Source organism: Oryctolagus cuniculus, chromosome 12 (assembly GCF_051225735.1).
Source record: "Oryctolagus cuniculus isolate XC-2025 breed Fujian yellow rabbit chromosome 12, ASM5122573v1, whole genome shotgun sequence".
Lineage (NCBI taxonomy): Eukaryota > Metazoa > Chordata > Mammalia > Lagomorpha > Leporidae > Oryctolagus > Oryctolagus cuniculus.
Window position 1 is genome coordinate 81,744,503 of NC_142878.1, and position 19,937 is coordinate 81,764,439.

The following is a 19,937-nucleotide window of genomic DNA, read 5'->3' on the forward strand; positions in this document are numbered from 1 at the left end:
GTCAGCATCAAATTTACTCACCGCCCATGAGCATGGAAATCCAGACGTAAAAACTGGTCTTCATGTGAGACTGCTCTTTTGGCACGCTGGTGTTTTTGGTGTAATGAATCCACACTGTAAGATAATCCTTCATAATGTCTGATGTATTTATTTAAAGGATTTCCATACTGACCTATAAAAATCAGAACAACAGTTTTAATCAGTATCATATGGAACGTTCCTTCTCGGTTTAATATGATTCTATGATTATTCCAGTATGTATGAAATAATTGTCTCACTAATACAGGTAATAATATTATGAATATTCTACAAATATTATTTTATGTTTTTTAACTTACTGTAATTTCAACCACAGACAAAAGTTTGGGTGACAGCTGCAGATTTGTCTTAGTGTTCTTTATCAGGTTGAAGAAGTTTTCTTTTTTCATATTTTGCTGATAAAAACTCTCAAGAACAGATGCTGGTCTTTGTCAACTGCTCCTTCTCTATTTTTAAAATTATTTTCATTTTATTTGGAATGCAGAGAGGGAGGGAGAGAGCGTGAGAGAGACAGTGTGAGAGAGAGAGAGATCTTCCATCTGCTGGTTTACCCCTCAAATACTCCCAACAATCGAGGCTGGTCTAGACTGAAGACAGAAGCCCAGAGTTCCATCCAGGTCTCCCACTTGAGTGGCAGGTATCCAGGTACCACGGCCATCATCTGCTGCCTCTAAGAGTATGCATTAGCAGGAAGCTAGTTGGAAATGAAGAAGCCTCTCAAAAGAGGCTTTCCAATATGAGATGCATGTGTCCCAAGTGGTAACTTAACCACTACACCAAATGCCAGCTTTTGTTTCTCCATTTATTAAGATGACCACACAGGGTTTTGTTGTTGTTTTTTTTTTAAGCTAATTAATATAGTAAATTAACTGAATGGAGTTAAACCAACTTTGTACTACTAATACAAACTCTACCTAGTCATATTGTTGGATTCAACTGGCTGTAATTTTATTTAATATCTTTATCTGTGTTCTTAGGAAATACTGGTGAAGAATTTTTTAAGCAATCTTTTGCCAAGTTGTAGTATCAGAGTAAAAAATATGTTGAGAAATATTGTCTCTTTTTCAATTTTCTGGACAAATTTATGTAAAACTGGTATTTTTTCTCCTTGAATATATGCTAGAATTCACCAGTGAATCTATCTTGGCCTGGAGTGGGGTATGAGTATGTGTGTGTAAAAGGTTTTTATTAACTACAATTTCAATTTCATAAAAAAAAAAAAAAAAAACTAGATAGCTCTTTGTTTATCCTTGAATGAATTTCAGCAGGAATTTTCCCATTTCACCCAAGCTGTTGAATTTATGGAGATAAAAGTTGCTCATAATACTGCCATATTGCATTTTTGCTATCTTTTAATCAAGTTATGTCACCTCTCTCCTTCCTGATACATACAAGCTGTAATTGTGCTCCTTTGCTTTTATCAGGACAGCTAGGAATTTATCTATCTTATTGATCTTCTCAAAGGTCTACCATTTAGTTCCTTTGATTTTTTTATTCCCTATTTTTTCTATTTTGTTGATTTTACTTTGATCTTTATTATCCCCTGTTGTTTACTTTAACTTGCTCTTCTTTTTTTTAATTTTATAAGGTGAGGCCAAAGACAGAAGACCTCTAAGTCTCTGGAGCTTAAAAAGTCCCAAGTACTATGGGCCAGCACTGTGGTACGAGTTAAGCCTATGTCTGCAGTGCCGGCACTCCATATGGGCACTGGTTCGAGTCACAGCTGCTCCCCTTCCAAACCAGCTCCCTGCGAATATGCCTGGGAAATCAGCGGAAGATGGCCCAAGTTCCCTGAGCCCCCGCACCCATGTGGGAGGCCTGGAAGAAGCTCCTGGCTCCTGTCTACCGAGCTCTGGCCACTGCCGCCACTGTGGCCCAGGCCTATAGCGCCAGCAGCCCACATGGGCACCAGTTCAAGTTCCAGTTGCTCTACTTCCAAACCAGTTCCCTGCTAACGTGCCTGGGAAAGCAGCGGAGGATGGCTCAAATGCTTGGGCTCCTACACCCACATGGGAGACCTGTAAGATGCTCCTGGCTCCTAGTTTAGGATCAGCTCAGCTCCAGCTGTGGCAGCCATTTGGGGAGAAAACCAGTGTATGGAAGACCTCTCTGCCTTTCAAATAAATCTTTGCAAATAAATCTTTAAAAAAAAAAAAAAACCTATCTTTGCAAATACCAAAAAATCTTTTCAAATAAATCTTTAAAAAAAAAAAAACTGGCCGGCGCTGCGGCTCACTAGGCTAATCCTCCGCCTAGCGGCGCCGGCACACCGGGTTCTAGTCCCGGTCGGGGCACCGGATTCTGTCCCAGTTGCCCCTCTTCCAGGCCAGCTCTCTGCTGTGGCCAGGGAGTGCAGTGGAGGATGGCCCAGGTGCTTGGGCCCTGCACCCCATGGGAGACCAGGAAAAGCACCTGGCTCCTGGCCCCTGCTGTCGGATCAGCGCAGTGTGCTGGCCGCAGCGCACAGGCCGCGGCGGCCATTGGAAGGTGAACCAATGGCAAAGGAAGACCTTTCTCCTCTCTGTCTCTCTCTCTCACTGTCCACTCTGCCTGTCAAAAAAAAAAAAAAAAAAAAAAAACTATCTTTGCAAATACCAAAAAAAAAAAAGTGAAGCAAATGTGTATGAGACAATAAAAGCCACTACTACAGAGCTTTTAAAACTTAAGACTAAATAATGGAATCAAATGTTACACCAAGCTATCTTTTTTACAAAAAATACTTATTTTATTTATTTGAAAGGCAGAGTGTTAGAGACAGAGAAACAGACAAAGTCCATCCACAGGCTTGTTCACTCCCTAATTGTCACAATAACCAAGGCTGAGCCAGGATGAAGCCAGGAGCCTGGAACTCCATTCAGTATTCCCACAACGGTGGCAAGAGCACAAGCACTTGGGTCATCTTCCACTGTTTTTCTAGGAATATTAGCAGGGAACTGGATGGTAAGTGGAGCAACGAGGACTTGACCTGGCGCTCAGATGGGATGAGCTAGGCCATAGCAGCAGCCCCTTCTGTATTATTTAGAAATATGTTTTAAAGATTTATTTATTTATTTAAAGATTTATTTAGCAGAGGTACAGAGAGGCAGAGGCAAAAGGAGAGAGAGGTCTTCCATATGCTGGTTCACTCCCCAGATAGCCACAACAGCTGGAGCTACACCAATCCAAAGCAAGGAGCCAGGAGCTTCATCCAGGTCTCCCACGCAGATGCAGGGGCCCAAGGACTAGGCCATCTTCTACTGCTTTCCCAGGCCATAGCGGAGAGGTGGATCAGAAATATGGGATGCTAGCACTGCAGGTGGCAGCTTTACCTGCTATGCCACAGCACTGTTCCCTAGAAATATTTTTAAATTTATACTTGGTTTCTAAAATGTATGTCACATAAGAGAAAATATCAGAAGAAACCAAGAATAAGGAAGTTGTAAAATTAGAACTTTTGAAGTTTCTTTCATTGTGAAAAGCAAATGTAGGGCTGGTGTTATGGTGCAGTGGGTTAAAGACACTGCCTGCTACACTAGCATCCCATCTGGACACAGGTTCAAGTGCTGCTCCACTTCTGATCCAGCTCTCTGCTATGGCCTGGGAAAGCAGTAGAAGATGGCCCAAGTCCTTGGACCCCTACACCTGCATGGGAGACCCAGAAGAAGCTCCTGGCTCCTAATCAGCTCAGCTCTGGCCATTGCAATTATTTGGGGAGTGAACCAGAAGATGGAAGACCTCTCTCTGTCTCTACTTCTCTCTGTAACTCTTTCAAATAAATAAAATAAATCTTTTTAAAAAATGTAGAATTTTCATTGGACAGTTAAATTGAAATTCTTTCAAGTGGACTGAACAGCCACAGGATAAACTTGGCTTGCATGTTCTTCTTCCACTTCTTTGTCAGAACCAAACAGTCAAGTTTTTAAGTCACAATTCAGATAATGTACTCTGCTACTTCTGATTACTTAAAACAATAACTACTGCTGTTCTGGTACAGCACATATGACAAAAGCTCAACTATGTGGACATTACCAGGAAAGTTATTAAACAAAGTCATCTTTTCTCTGTCCCACACACAAAGGAATTTTATAAAGCAACATATTGTTCACTTTCACTGCCAAAGAACCTGAGTAATGATTTTCTCAATCTTTATAGCTGAAATAGAATGATTCACAAGGTTTAACTGGGAAAGTTAAAAATGTTACCCAGGAATCTGACCTCATAATCATCATCTATATAAGACTTATTATGCCTAAACAATTTAACAGCATTTATGATCTCACCAGTATGAAAAAATGGCATTAAGATAATGCATGGCTGGGGTCAGTGCTGTGGCACAGTGGGTTAATGCCCTGGCCCGAAGTGCTGGCATCTCATATGGGCACCAGTTTGAGACCCGAGCTGCTCCACTTCTGATCCAGCTTTCTGCTATGACCTGGGAAAGCAGAAGAAGGCCCAAGTTCTTGGGCCCCTGAACCAGTGTGGGAGATCCGGAAGAAGCTCCTGGCTTCGGATCGGCGCAGCTCCGGCCATTGTGGCCAATTGGGGAGTTAACCAACGGATAGAAGACCTCTTTCTCACTCTCTTTTTCTCTCTGTCTCTCCTCTCTCTGTGTAACTCTGACTTTCAAATAAGTAAATAAATCTTTAAAAAAAAAAAAAAAAAGATAATGCATTGAAAACTATATTATGTAATTTCCTCCCCCTCAATACTTAATCAAACAAAAGAGGAAAGAGTGAAAACAAATTTATAAAAATAAGCTTACTCTTCCATTAAAAAAATTAAAAATCAACCCTCAAGAGCTAAAACCAAATAGGAAAAGAAAATAATCATACATGCTGGGCTCACTGATACAAGTTCATGTGTGCCAATTCCCTTCCAAATCCATGCTCAGTGACACTGTGTTGGAAGCTTGAAATCAGCCAAGGGAGGATGGAGGGGAAGCAGAGGTATCTATACACTGAAATTGGAAAAGGCTACAAATCAGAGGATTTTTTTTTTCTAAAAGAGTCACTATACTAATGCAACTCAAGGCATAATCTAATGATAGAAACATTCAAACAGGCAGTCATGAAAATAAACAGAATATCCTAATGAAACGTGAAAAAGCACAGTTCCCTGGACTCTTAATGTTGCTCCTAACTCTCAAAAGCCATACAATTGCTTTTCCAAAAACCTCAAAAGAGGGGAAGGCATTGTGATATAGCGGATTAAGCTGCCACCTACGATGCAGGCATCCCATATTACACTGGTTCGGTTCCCAGCTACTCCACTTCCAATCAAGCTCCAATGTGCCTGGGAAAGAAGCAGAAGATGGCCCAAGTACTTGGGCCCCTTTACCCATGTGAGAGACCAAGAGGAAGCTCCTGGCTCCTCGCTTGTCTGGCCAAGCACCAGCCACTGCAGCCATTTGGGGACTGAATCAGCAGATGGAAGCTCTCTATCTCTCTATCCCTCTCTCTGGAACTCTTTCAAATAAATAAATAAACCTTTAAAAAAAAAAAAAAAACTCAAAAGAGAACAGAGACCTGGAAGCTTCAAAAAGACTGTACATGATCATGACCCATGACTATAGAAAAATGAATAAAACACAAAATAATTGGCCCTTCAAACTATGGTTTGTGGTTTCAGACACAGGACAAAATAAGTCACCTGTATTGTTTCAGAGCAAAATGAACACCCACAGAAGAGTTCACACAATCCTGAACATAACATGCTACACACAAATTAAAACAATACCCATGGAAGAAACAAAACAGAAACAGAATTATTGAGAAGGGAAAAAAAAGCAAAATTTGGAAGCAATCCTGGACAAATGGAAACCACTGTTAGACATTAAGGGATTCTTATTACTTTCCTTCCATACAACACTAGAATATTCTTACTACTTTCTTTCCATACAACACAGCAGAAGGTCCTGATTTTTTTAAGATACATTCTAAAGTATTTAGGGACAAAATAATATGATATCCATGATCTACACTTATCAAATTTCTGGAAAGACACTTGAGCACATAGTTTTATTAGTGCTGACTAGTTATAACCCACCTGTTTTTCTATACCAGGTCTATTAACCTGAGTTCTACAGACCTCTACATGGTTTATCTTGGGTGCTGAGTTGACTGGATTAAGGAATACCTACAGAGCTGGTAAAACATTATCTCTGAGTGTGTCTGTGAGTATGTTTCCAGAGGTGTCTAACATGTGAGTCATCAAACTTAATGGGGAAGATTCACACTGATTCTAGCAAAGTAGGAGGGCAGCATTCAATCAGCTGGGGCCTGGATGGAATAAAAATGCAAGAAAAGGCAAAATCTCTCTCCTGGAGCTGAGATACTCTTCTCCTGTCCTTGGACATAAGAACACCAGACTCTCTGGCATGTGGACTGTGGGACACACTCCAGTGGCCTCCTGGGATCTTTGTTCTTTGGTCTCAGATTCACATCCACCATCAACCTTTCTGGATCTAAGGTTTTTGGACTTAGAATGAGCCACAGCCTCCGTCTCTTTCTCTCTCTCTCCCTCCCTCTCTCTGCCTCAGAAATAAATAAAACAAACAAATAAATCTTTTAAAAAAGCAAGGCAGGGGGGGCAGCACTGTGGCGTAGCAGGTGGAGCTGCGGCCTGCAGTGCCAACATCCCTTATGGGTACCAGTTCAGGTCTTGGCTGCTCCTCTTCTGATCCAACTTTCTGTTATGGACCTAGGTGCTTGGGCCCCAGCACCCATGTGGGAAACCTGGAAGAGGCTCCTGACTCCTGGCTTTGGATCAGCCCAGCTCTGGCCATGACGGCCATTTGGGTAGTAAACCAGTGAATGCAAGACTTCTCTCTCTCTCTCTTTGCCTCTAATATAAATCAATCTTTTTAAAAACAGGAATGAGTCAGATGATAGCATCTCTGTTTCTCCAGCCTGTATTTGCTTATTGTGGGGCTTGCAGCCTTCAAAATCACATGAACCAGGGCTGGCGCTGTGGCATAGCAGGTAAAGCCACCACTTGCAGTGCCGACATCCCATTTAGGCACCAGTTCGAGTCCCAGCTGTTCCACTTCCAATCCAGCTCTCTGCTATGACCGGGGAAAGCAGTGGAAGATGGCCCAAGTCCTTGGGCCCGAGCACCCATGTGGGAGACCCGAAAGAATCTCCTGGTGTCTGGCGTCAGAACAGCACAGCTCCGGTCGTTGTGGCCAAGTAGGGAGTGAACCAGCAGATGGAGGACCTCTCTCTCTCTCTCTCTCTCTGCCTATTCTTCACTCTCTGTGTAACTCTTTCATAAATAATAAATCTTTTTTAAAAATCACATGAGCCAATTCTCTAAATAAATTCTCTCATAGAAGGGTTCTTCAGAAAGTCCATGGCAATATGTAATAGGGAAGAAACCATTCATAAATTTCAAAATGATATGCAGAAAATTAATTTTCCTTTTAATTCCATTTTTCCATCAACTTTCTGAAGTACCACTATACACACACACACACTCTTATAGATGTGTTTCTCTCTTTGAGAACCCTAACTAAAATAACCTTTGTAGGGAACACAAGAACCCCTTAATTCTTCAGGCAAAACAGTTAAATTGTCTGTATTTTGTTTCCTGGCATCTTATTGGTTCTACTGTCCATTTTTAAATATTTTATTCATCTATAATCATTTTTTAAATTTCTATTTGGTTCCTCTTTTTATTTTTTTATTTAGACAGGTAGTTATAGACAGTGAGAGAGACAGAAAGGTCTTCCTTCCTTTGGTTCACCCCCAAAATGGCCGCCACAGCCATTGCTACGTTGGCCTGAAGCCAGGAGCCAGGTGGTTCCTCCCAGTCTCCCATGCGGGTGCAGGAACCCAAGCACTTGGGTCATCTTCCATTGCCCTCCCGAGCCATAGCAGAGAGCTGGACTGGAAGAGGAGCAACCAGGACTAGAACCCAGCGCCCATGTGGGATGCCGGCACCACAGGTAGAGGATTAGCCAAGTGAGCCACGGCGCTGGCCCCTATAATCTTATTTTTAAAGATTTATTTTATTTATTTGAAAGAGTTACAGAGAGAGAAATTGGTCTTCCATCCACTGGTTCACTCCACAGATGACTGCAGTGGCCAGAGCTGAGCTGATCTTAAGCCAGGCACCAGGAGCTTCTTCCAAAGGTCTCCCATGTGGGTGCAGGGGCCCAAGGACTTGGGCCATCTTCTACTGCTTTCCCAGGCCATAGTAGAGAGCTGGATCAGAAGCAGAGCAGCCAGGACTTGAACCGGTGTCCATATGGGATGCCAGTGCTACAGGCTGTGGCTTTAATCCGTTGTACCACAGTGCCAGCCCCTAATCTTTTTTTTAAACTTATTATACTAAATAGAACTACCAAACCATGCTGAATATTAATGAGTAAGGTCATTTTTACTTTGTGCCTGACTTTAATAAGAATATCTTTAGTTTTTCATCATATACTACAGTCATAATATTATGCTAAGGCTGTTTCTTCCCACTGCCATTTTAGAAATCTAGTATTTTAAAATTCACATGCAAATCTAGCTAAGACACTTTAAAATATTTTTTGTAATTTCATATTGCACATCTTTAAATGGAAAAACTAAATATCCAAAATTATATACAACTATTTTGTTTTTAAAAGTATTTTAGGCCGGCGCCTCGGCTCAATAGGCTAATCCTCGCCTAGCGGCGCCGGCACACCGGGTTCTAGTCCCAGCCGGGGCGCCGAATTCTGTCCCGGTTGCCCCTCTTCCAGGCCAGCTCTCTGCTATGGGCTGGGAGTGCAGTGGAGGATGGCCCAAGTGCTTGGGCCCTGCACCCACATGGGAGACCAGGATAAACACCTGGCTCCTGCCTTCGGACCAGCTGCGGCGGCCATTGGAGGGTGAACCAATGGCAAAAGGAAGACATTTCTCTCTGTCTCTCTCTCTCACTGTCCACTCTGCCTGTAAAAAAAAGAAAAAAAAAGTATTCTAATATATCAGATATATTTGATATCTGATAGCTTGTTACATTCCAAAAATATTCTAATTAAATATTTAATTAAACAATAATTATAAATTAGATACAATAACAATTGGAACTTAGTGAGTACTTGCTCTGCCAGGCTCCATACTAATATACTTTTTTTCATTTAAACCACACTATAGGTCTATAATGTAAAAATGATTAGTTGATTTTACAGAAAACTGAGGTCTAAGGGACATAATAACAAGCCTAAGGTCACACAGCAAATAGAAGACTGTGCCAAGGAGGTGTTTTGGTTTCAGTGATTTCATGATAATCTACAATTCTACTACATTCATCATAAACAAGGTAAATCGCCATTCCTGTTTCTGACACAACTATAAAATATGAAAAGAAAAAAAAAAACAAAATACATCATACACAGTGCAGAGCTTTCAAAAATTAACTTGACATCTACCTTTAAGATGAGGGAAAACATGAAACAAATACTAAAGAAAAATATACTTTTTGTAGACCAAAACATATATATGTATACCCTTGATTTCCCCAGCTAGTAACTGAAATTGGCATAATTTACTCTACAGGAACCCAGGCCAATTTCCAACCTTTGCCCTACTTACCTCAGCCAGACACCACAAAATTGCCTGTTCCCACATGCAGAGTCTGGACCTACTCAACTGAGGTTTGTCCCTATACTTCAACAACCAGTCAAGAGCCCAGACTAGAGATGCAACAAAGCTCTGCCATCAAATTTCAATGGAAACATGTTAAATGTTCACCCATCTTGATCGGAACAGACTTTGGCTTCAGACCCACTCATTCCTGATCTCACCTTGTTAGAGATCTTCATGATTCTCCAGTTTCAAGCTAATTATCTACTCCAATTCCTTATCACCTACTCTAGTGCTGCTCCTTGTTACTTGCTAGACTCTGCCAGTCCAGGTTCATAAATGTATATGCTGTCCAAGGACGAAGAAAAGAGGATGAAGGGAAGAAAAGTGGGGCGTGGGAGGGAATATCATTATTGTATTAGGGAATAGCATTATGGTATCAACATACCATACTGAATGTTTAAAAACTAATTAAAAATTGTAAAATAAATAAAATTAAAAATTTTTAAAAATAAAAAGCAAAAAAAAAAAAATAAGGATATAAGCTCTCTTAAGAGGGTCATTTGACACAATAGCTAAGATACTGCTTGAGACACCCACATCTCAAATCAGAACACCTGGTTTGTTGGCTTCCAACTACAGCTTTCTGCTAGTGAACACCCAGGGATAGAGCAGATGATGGCTCAACTACTTAGGTCCCTGCCATCCAATGAGAAACCAGGATTGAGTTCTGGGTTCCTTGCCTTCAGTAAGCAAAAATTATGCTCAATTCAGAATCCAAGTCTCCAGTGATGCTTCGGATTAGAGGTGCCTAGTTCATTAAGACTAGTTCACACGACGGTGTCCTAATTGTAAACAAAAGGCCGGAAATTGCAATCAGAGAGATGGAACTCATAAGGCTGAAAATGTGTCAAACACAGCAAAGTTCAAAAGGTTCTAAACAGTCAAAAGTCAAGATAAATGACTGGCCTCCTTTTGCTTCCACCCCTGCACTCTTTCAGTCTATTCTTTACACAGCAGCCAGAGTAAGGCTGTTCAAAGAAAGTCACATGTCACTGTTCTGCTCAAAACCATCCCAAGGTTTCCCAACTCAAAATCCTAACCACAGATTACACAGCTGAACTTGACCTTTAAAGGGATTTTAAAGGGACCCCCCCCCCACTCCCATCTCTCTTATTTCATCTTCTAACACTTTTGCCTTACTCTGTGATACATCCCTATTAGTATCTTTATTGTCTCTGCCTGGAGCATCTTCCCCCAAAGCAGGGCTGATGGTCACCCTTCATTTGGATATCTATTCAATGCCTTCAAAAGCTTTCCCTGGTCACCCTATTTAAAAGCACATGGCTCAGTCATTCACATTCTAATATTCTTTGTTTTTCTACATGTAATTTCTAACTATATTCCACCAACCTCGAATATAAGATCTGTGAGAACAGAACAAGAACTTTGGTTTGGGCCAGCACCGTGGCTCTCTTGGCTAATCCTCCACCTGCGGCACCGGCACCTTGGGTTCCAGTCCCAATTGGGGCACCGGGTACTAGCCCCGGTTGCTCCTCTTCCAGTCCAGCTCTCTGCTGTGGCCCGGGAGGGTAGTGGAGGATGGCCCAAGTGCTTAGGTCCCTGCACCAGCATGGGAGACCGGGAGGAAGTACCCAGCTCCTGGCTTCGGATCCGCGCAGCACCGACTATAGCGGTCATTAGGGGAGTGAACCAATGGAAGGAAGACCTTTCTCTCTCTCTCTCTCTCTCACTGTCTATAACTCTCTCTCTGTCTCTCTCCTTCACTATGTCTGGCAAAAAATTTTAAAAAATTTAAAAAAAGAGCTTTGGTTTGTTCACTGATATAGCACCTAGAACAGAGTCAAACACAAAAACAGGTGCTTCAAATAAATATTAATACAAATAATGAATCCATTCAATGTTCCATGGAAATTTCCACTCTTTTTTTTTTTTTAGATTGATTTATTTGTTTGAAAGTTAGAGTTACACAGAGAAGGAAAGGCAGTGACAGAGAGGTCTTCCACCCAATGGTTCACCCCTCAATTGGCCGCAATGGCAGGAGCTGAGCTAGTCTGAAGCCAGGAGCCAGGAGCTTCCTCTAGGCCTCCCACGCAGGTACAGGGGGGACCAAGGCCTTGGGCCTTCTTCCACTGCTTTCCCAGGCAATAGCAGAAAGCTGGAGAAACCGGGTCTTGAACCGGCACCCATATGGGATGCCGGCACTGTAGGCGGTGGCTTTACTCACTACACCACAGCACCGGCCCAGGAAATTTCCACTCTAATTTGTTGAGAAGAGAGCCATAAGCCAATCATCTGAAAATGTGCAATTCTATTACACTCATTTAAATAAGTATCAGAATTTCTAACAGGCCTAGCATTTATAAAATGCAATTATGTTTTAACTTACAAATCAGGGCAGTCATTTGGCCTAGCAGGTAAGTTGCCAGGAGGGATGCCTGCATCCCACATCAGAGTGCCTGGATTTGAGTCCCCGCTCCATTTCCTGATCCCAGCTTCCTCCTAATACAAACCCTGGGAAGTAGCAGGTGATAATGGTTCAAGTGACTGGCTCAATTGTCACCCACGTGGGAGACTTGGACTGAGTTCTTGGCTCCCAGTTTCCACCAAGAGCAGCTCCAGTCACTGTGGACATCCGGGAAGTCAACCAGCAGAAGGGAGTGCACTCTCACGCTAATGTTCTCTTTTTTCCTCTCTCTCTCTCTCTCTCTGATTTAAAAAAATAAAAATTATTTCAAATCTATTGACCACATAAAGAAATTCTATTGATGCCATGAACATGTTTCAGACATGTTTCAGCAATTAGTCATGTGGTTTTCATCAGCATTTTTTATGATTTAGTGAACAAACTTCTAACATATTACCATTGTATCTAAATCTTTCAACAACCATGGGAAGTATATGGCCAACACATCTTACTTTATGTTCCAATAGTTTTGCAAGCATTCTTTTTTTTTTTTTTTTTTTGACAGGCAGAGTGGACAGTGAGAGAGAGAGACAGAGAAAAAGGTCTTCCTTTACCGTTGGTTCACCCTCCAATGGCCGCTGCGGCCGGCACACCACGCTGATCCGATGGCAGGAGCCAGGTGCTTCTCCTGGTCTCCCATGGGGTACAGGGCCCAAGCACTTGGGCCATCCTCCACTGCACTCCCGGGCCATAGCAGAGAGAGCTGGACTGGAAGAGGGGCAACCGGGACAGAATCCGGTGGCCCGACCAGGACTAGAATCCGGTGTGCTGGTGCCGCAAGGCGGAGGATTAGCCTATTGAGCCGCAGCGCCGGCCGCAAGCATTATCTTTATTTTTTAGTACTAAATTTCATGGATTAGAATCCCAGCTTTGCCATATATTACTTGAATGACCTTGGGTAAATTACCTACTTCCCTGTGCCTTGGTATTCCCATTAATAAAGTAGGTGAAATGGCAATATCCATGCCTAACAGTGTTATAAAATGGATTAAATAAGTTAAGAAATAAAGTGTTTATAATACTGCATATTACACACTACCTAAGAATTCATTAAATGATGGCTAAGGCTCTTCTTTTCTGACTTGGGCCCTGCAGGATAGCTCCCATAAAGAAGGGTGGAGAGAAAAAGGGTCATTCTGCCACAAAGAAGTTTTGGCCACCATCAACACTCATAAGTGAATCCATGGAGCAGCTTCAGGAAGTGTACCCCTCAGGTACTCAATGCGATGGGAAATTTGCCACAAAGCAGAAGGAGACTCCAGATATGCATGGTGATACCTGCTCAACAAAACTGTCTGGGCCAAAGGAAGAAGGAATGTCTCATACCACATCCACATGAGACTCTCCAGAAAAATGAATGAGGTTGAAGAGTCGCCAAACAAGCTCTATACTTTGTTAACTATGTACCCATCACCAACTTCAAAACCCTACAGTCAACGTGGATGAAAACTAATTGCTGATTTAAAACTGCTTCCAAAAAATGATGGGGCCAGTGCCGGGGCTCAGTGGGTTAAAGCCTTGCCTTGCAACACTGACATCCCATACTGGCACCAGTTCGGGTCTCAACTGCTCTACTTCTAATCCAGCTCCCTGCTAATATGCTTGGGAAAGCAGCAGAGGATGGCCCAAGTGCATGGGCCCCTGCACCTATATGGGAGACCTGGAAGAAGCTCCTAGCTCCTGGCTTTAGCCTGGCTCAGCCCTAGCTATTGCAGCCACTTGAGGAATGAGCCAGTGGATGGAAGATCTCTTTCTCTGTCTCTCCTTCTCTGTGTGTGTGTAACTCTACCTTTCAAACAAATAAATAATTATTTTAAAAATATAAAGTAAATAAAATTTTTAAAAAAAGAATTAATGAATAGGGATAGGCATTGTGTGCAGTCTTATAAACCATTATAGGACTTTTACTTTTACACAATGCAAGCCACTTAACTTTTTTTTTTTTTTTTTTTTGCTGTATTTTTTTTTTAAGGAAGAGAGACACAGAGAGAATTTCCTATCCACTAATTCATTACCCAAATGCCTGCAATAGCTGGGGGTAGGCCAGGCTGAAATCAAGATTCAAGAACTCTCTCTAGGTATCCCATATGGGTGCCATCATCTTCTGCCTCCCAGGGTGTGCACCAGCAGGAAGCTGGAACTGGGAGAAGAGCTGTGACTTGAACCCAGGCACGTGGACCCAGGATGCAGGTATCCCAAGCCACGTCCCAACAATTGTGCCAAATGTACACCCCATCATTTTTTGTTTTTCATTAAGGTACAATTCACAACATAAACGTCATCAGTTTAACCATTCTGAAGTATTCTATTTGCCAATGATTAATTTTAACCAAGGAAATAACTTTTGAATAGAATCATACTGACAACTGTGTTGAAAAGAAACTAGAAAGAGACAAGAAGCAAGAAGAACAGTTAACAGATCTGACAGCAAACTAAGAGAGATGGATGTTTGCTGATAGCAGTAGAGCTGGTGATTAGTCGTCATATACTACATATTCTTTGATGGAGGAGCTGACAGGATTTGCTGCTGTGCAGGATTTCTTGCACAGGGCATGAATTTAAGAAAGGAATTAAGGATGACTCAAGGTTTCTGGTCTGAGCAAAGGAAGAACGAAACTTTTGTGGCCTGAAAAGGGAAGGACTACAGGTGACCCAGTTACACAGGAGGGGAAGCAGAGGTTTGATTTGGGGCATCCTAAGTCTGGAATGCCCATAGACACTTAACTAGAGGTATCCAGCATGCCTTTAGGAGACCAGGGGAACATCTGGGCTAGGTGATACAAAGATGGGATAACCAGGGTACAAGCAACTACCAAAGTATAAGCACAGAAATTACTTCCAAGGGCTTGCTGCAATTTAAATTAACATGTGATTTGTATCCCATAATAAACAGTGTTCTTCATTTAACTTAAAATCCTTTATATACATCGAAACAGATTTGTATGAAAGGAAACAGCCTACTAGTCTAACAGTAAGAACAAAAACAAAGTAGTGTTATACTGCCGGCCCTGAACATAGCTCTGAAGGTGTTTATCACTGTCTGATATATTCATATTATCTACGAAAAGCAAAATGAACAACAGTGGGCCAGACAACTGGGAGCACTTGAATCACCACTTGAGATGCCTGCAATGCAAGTGCCTGGTTCAAGTCCTGGCTTTTCCACTTTGATCCAGCTTCTTGTTCATGTGCACCGCAGGAGGCAGCAGGTGATGGCTCAAGTACTCGGGTCCCTGGCACCCATGTGGAAGACTTGGATTAAGTTCTAGGCTCTTGGCTTCCACACTGGCCCGGCACTGGCTGTTCTGGGCATTTAGAGAATGTCTCTCTCTCTCTCTCTCTCCCATTCTTTCAAATAAAATGAAATAAATAACTAAAATTCTTTCTTAAGAAAATGAACAGAGACAGTAACAGGAAGGACTCAAAAGATGCCAATCTTGGGACCAGCATTGTGGTATAGCAGGTAAAAGCCACCGCCAGCAGTGCCGGCATCCCATATGGACATCATTTTGAGTTCTAGCTGCTTCTCTTCTGATTTAGCTCTCTGCTATGGCCTGGGAAAGCAGCAGAAGATGGCCCAAGTCCTTGGGCCCTTATACCCACATGGGAGATTCAGAAGAAGCTCCCTGCTCCTGGCTTTGGATTGGACCAACTCCAGCCACTGTGGCCATTTGGAGAGTGAACCAGCAGATGGAAGATTTTCTCTCTCTCTCTCTCTCTCTCTCAGCCTCTGCCTCTGTAACTCTGCCTTTCAAATAAACAAATAAATCTTAAAATAAAAAAAAAGATGCCAATCTCAATTCCTTTTATCCTGATAAAGAACAGAATACTTACTGAAGAAGTTCTAACATAAAGACCTCAACAATAGAGAACAGGTGTTACCTGACAATGATGAAATTAAAACACTTTTAACCTTGAATACAATAAAATATTTCTAATCAGACATCAGTGGAAAAGGAGAGCTTCCATTAAGGAAAATTTCTATACAATTGCTGTTTATCTGTGTCAAGTAATGTTCCATTTGACCATCACTGATTTTTCCCCCTACCTAACATATTCTAGAGCTGGGCTCATTCTTTTTTTTTGTTTGTGTGTGTGTGTGTGTTTGTTTTTTTGTTTTTATTTTTTGACAGGCAGAGTGGACAGTGAGAGAGAGAGACAGAGAGAAAGGTCTTCCTTTTGCCATTGGTTTTACCCTCCAATGGCCGCTGCAGTCAGCGTGCTGAGGCCGGCACACTGCGCTGATCCGATGGCAGGAGCCAGGTACTTCTCCTGGTCTCCCATGGGGTGCAGGGCCCAAGCACTTGGGCCATCCTCCACTGCAGTTCCCGGGCCATAGCAGAGAGCTGGCCTGGAAGGGGGGCAACCGGGACAGAATCCGGCGCCCCGACCGGGACTAGAACCCGGTGTGCCGGCGACGCAAGGCGGAGGATTAGCCTAGTGAGCTGGGCTCATTCGTATTAACATCTTTATCAGAAGAGGCCCCACAATGTGATAGCCTCAAGGCTATGTTTTCATTCCATTGTTCCTGCCTACACAAAACAGCTAGGTGCTGCAGCAGTTATTCTGTCAATATCCTTTTCTTTCTCTTTTTACTTTAATTTACCTACTCAGAAAAGAAAGCATACCAACAGTATTTGATTTTCTCATTTTTAATTTACTTGTTAGAAATACAGCTCTCACAAAGCAACAATAAATTCACAAGATGCCTAATAATTACAAGACCACTGGAGATTTGAACATCCCACACTTCAAAAAAAGAAACTCTTCTTGGTTATATAGGCCAATGTCCTTACTCTTGGAAGATGGATGCATACTGAAATATTTAGGGGTTCAACTTACCTTCAGATGGCTTTGAAACAAATGAATTTAGGGGTTAGTGTTACAACAGAGCAGGCTAAGCTGCCACTTGTGACGCCAATATCCTATACTAGAGTGCTAGCTCGGGCCCTGACTTCTCTGCTTCTGATCCAGCTCCCTGCTACTGCATATGGGAAGGCAAGAGAAGATGGTCCAAATGCTTGGAACCCTGCCACCTGTGCTGGATTCCGGGATGGTGTTCCAGGATCCTGGCTTCAGACTGGCCCAGCCCCAGCCACTGTAGCCATTTGGGGAGTGAAAAGAAAGTGGAAGATATTTCTCTCTCTCTGTAACTCTACCTTTCAAATATATAAATAAATCTTTTTAAAAGATGAAAATATGTTACTAAAGAGAAAAATAAAAAGGTAACCATTAATAGATTTAGGTGAAAGGCCTACAGTGCTAGTTGTATTATGCATTTGTCTAATCTTTCAGAAAATATATAAATTTTCAAGATTAAAAAGCTAGAAAAGATAAACACTGTACATCAAGTAAATGCTATATGTAAAACTGGCAGAAAAACTGATTGGATCTATGAGATGGAGAAAGATAATTTTAAAAATAAATTTAAAAAACAGTGGAAAAAACTAAGCAATACTAAGAATCACCCACATGCAAGAGTGGTAGGAAAATGACCAACAAGTTATGAGAAGTATGAAAAAACATAACTTGGCCTCCTTCCCACTGAAGGTCAGGAGGGCGCTCTCTCTTTATGATTAGAGAACAATGTTTCTTATTTCCTGAAATTTTTCTCAAAGTCTCCAGGTCACAGGTATTTACTAAACGTAATCTGCCTTTTAAAACATTACTTTTCCTAATTACAGAAGTATAGTAATGTGGCAAAACATAATCTACCTTCACCTCCCCAGAGATTTGGTGCTCAAGCTTTTAAAATTAATGTAGGTGAAAATTTACCTATGACAAAACTTAAACAGTATTGTACATAATGGTCTGAAATGTGCTCTTCTTCCCAAGTGTAAACATTTTCTCACATTTAAAAAAAATAAAAAAAAAAAACCTCTGTAAAGAACTTGACTAAAGGGCAAATGGTTCTTTGCAGCAAAATGGACACAACTGGAGGACATCATGTTGGGTGAAACCAGCTGGACACAGAAAGACAAATACTGCACGTTCTCCCTAATATGTGGGAGCTAAAGTTAAAAAAAAAAAAAGAAAAAGAAATGCTTCTGTGTATCAGTATTGCCACAAACATAGTTTTGTGAAACTTGGTTTTATACCTTTGTCAAACCAGTGGTTAAGAATGTTATACAACTATAGTTGTTTTTTTTTTTTTTTTTAAGATTTCTTTTCTTTTTCTTTTTTTTTTTTTTTTTTTATTTGAAAGACAAGAGTTACAGAGAGAGCGAGAGAGAGAGGGGTCTTCCATCCACTGGCTCACTCCCCAGATGGCCGTAATGGCCAGAGCTGAGCTTTACTTCTGGGTCTCCCACATGGTTATAAGGGCCCAAGGACTTGGGCCATCTTCTGCTTTCCCAGGCCACAGCAGAGAGCTGAATCACAGGCAGAGCAGCCTGGACTCGAACCAGCAACCATATGGGATGGTGGCACTGCAAGCTGGTGCTTTAACTCACTGTGCCATAGCACCGGAGCCTATACTACTATAGTTTTAGTATCCATGATTACTTTAAAATTTACTGTATATGGGTGAAATGGTCATTTTTCCATTCAATTATTGTTTGTTTGTTTTTATTTGACAGGTAGAGTTACAGACAGTGAGAGAGAGAGACAGAGAGAAACGTCTTCCTTCCTTTGGTTCACCCCCCAAATGGCCGCTCAGCCGGCGCTGCGCCGATCGGAAGCCAGGAGCCAGGTGGTTCCTCCTGGTTTCCCACGCGGGTGCAGGGGCCCAAGCACTTGGGCCATCCTCCACTGCCCTCTGGGGCCACAGCAGAGGGCTGGACTGTAAGAGGAGCAACCGGGACTAGAACTCTGTGCCCATATGGGATGCTGGCGCTGCAGGAGGAGGATTAGCAAAATGAGCCACAGCGCCAGCCCCTCAATTACTGTTTTTAGTTATTGTCTATATTCCCACTAAACTAGTGTATTTTTGTTTTATATTTGTTAAATTTCTTATTTGGTGAAGTAGTAAGCCTTTTTACTGTAATATAAATTTAAAATGTTATCTCAAAAACTAAAAAAAGAAATGGAGAATAAAGGTGGATGGGAGGGAGAAAAGGAGAAAGGAGAGAGGGAGAGGGACAATGGGAATATCATTATGTTCTTAGAATTGTATCTACAAACCATATTGAATCTGTCAAAAACTAATTAAAATTTTTAAAAATTTTCTAGAAGCAGGAAATAAAAGGCAAATAGCTCAAATACTGTAGAAAGAGCCTAAATTACACTATGATAGCAAAATGTGCCAACTCATGTGCAAAGGCAAGATCTAAGAATGACAATTCCACTACACAATAATTTTTTAAAACATACAGTATGTTTCTTTTTTTTTTTTTTTTTTTTTTTTTTTTGACAGGCAGAGTGGACAGTGAGGGAGAGAGACAGAGAGAAAGGTCTTCCTTTGCCGTTGGTTCACCCTCCAATGGCCGCCGCACCGCGCTGATCCGATGGCAGGAGCCAGGATCCAGGTGCTTTTCCTGGTCTCCCATGGGGTGCAGGGCCCAAGCACCTGGGCCATCCTCCTCTGCACTCCCTGGCCACAGCAGAGAGCTGGCCTGGAAGAGGGGCAACCGGGACAGAATCCGGCGCCCCAACCGGGACTAGAACCTGGTGTGCCGGCGCCGCTAGGCGGAGGATTAGCCTAGTGAGCCGCGGCGCCGGCCTTAAAACATACAGTATGTTTCTTAGAGATACAGTAGTGTTGAAGAGCAGGAATTCTAGAGCCAAGCTGACTATACTCAAACCCTTGCTTCTCCCCAATTAGTAACTATCTGACTTTTCTGATCTTGGATAAGTTATCCTCCCTGATCCTACTCCCTCATTTATAAAATTAGAATAACAAGATGTACAGAGATGTTGTGAAGAATGTGTTAATACTTAAT

The 19,937-nt window shown here is 42.0% G+C and overlaps 1 protein-coding gene across 2 annotated transcripts in view; it reads right to left on the reverse strand.

Moving 5' to 3' along the window:
- The window catches only part of ADAM10 (ADAM metallopeptidase domain 10), a 155,444-nt gene that overhangs the window by 123,809 nt on the left and 11,698 nt on the right, over positions 1 to 19,937 (reverse strand). For both annotated transcript variants that reach the window (XM_051821954.3, XM_089310446.1), the window contains exon 2: positions 22 to 172. In XM_051821954.3, coding sequence (XP_051677914.1) covers positions 22 to 172 — 151 coding nt within the window. The remainder of the gene's footprint in view (positions 1 to 21; positions 173 to 19,937) is intronic.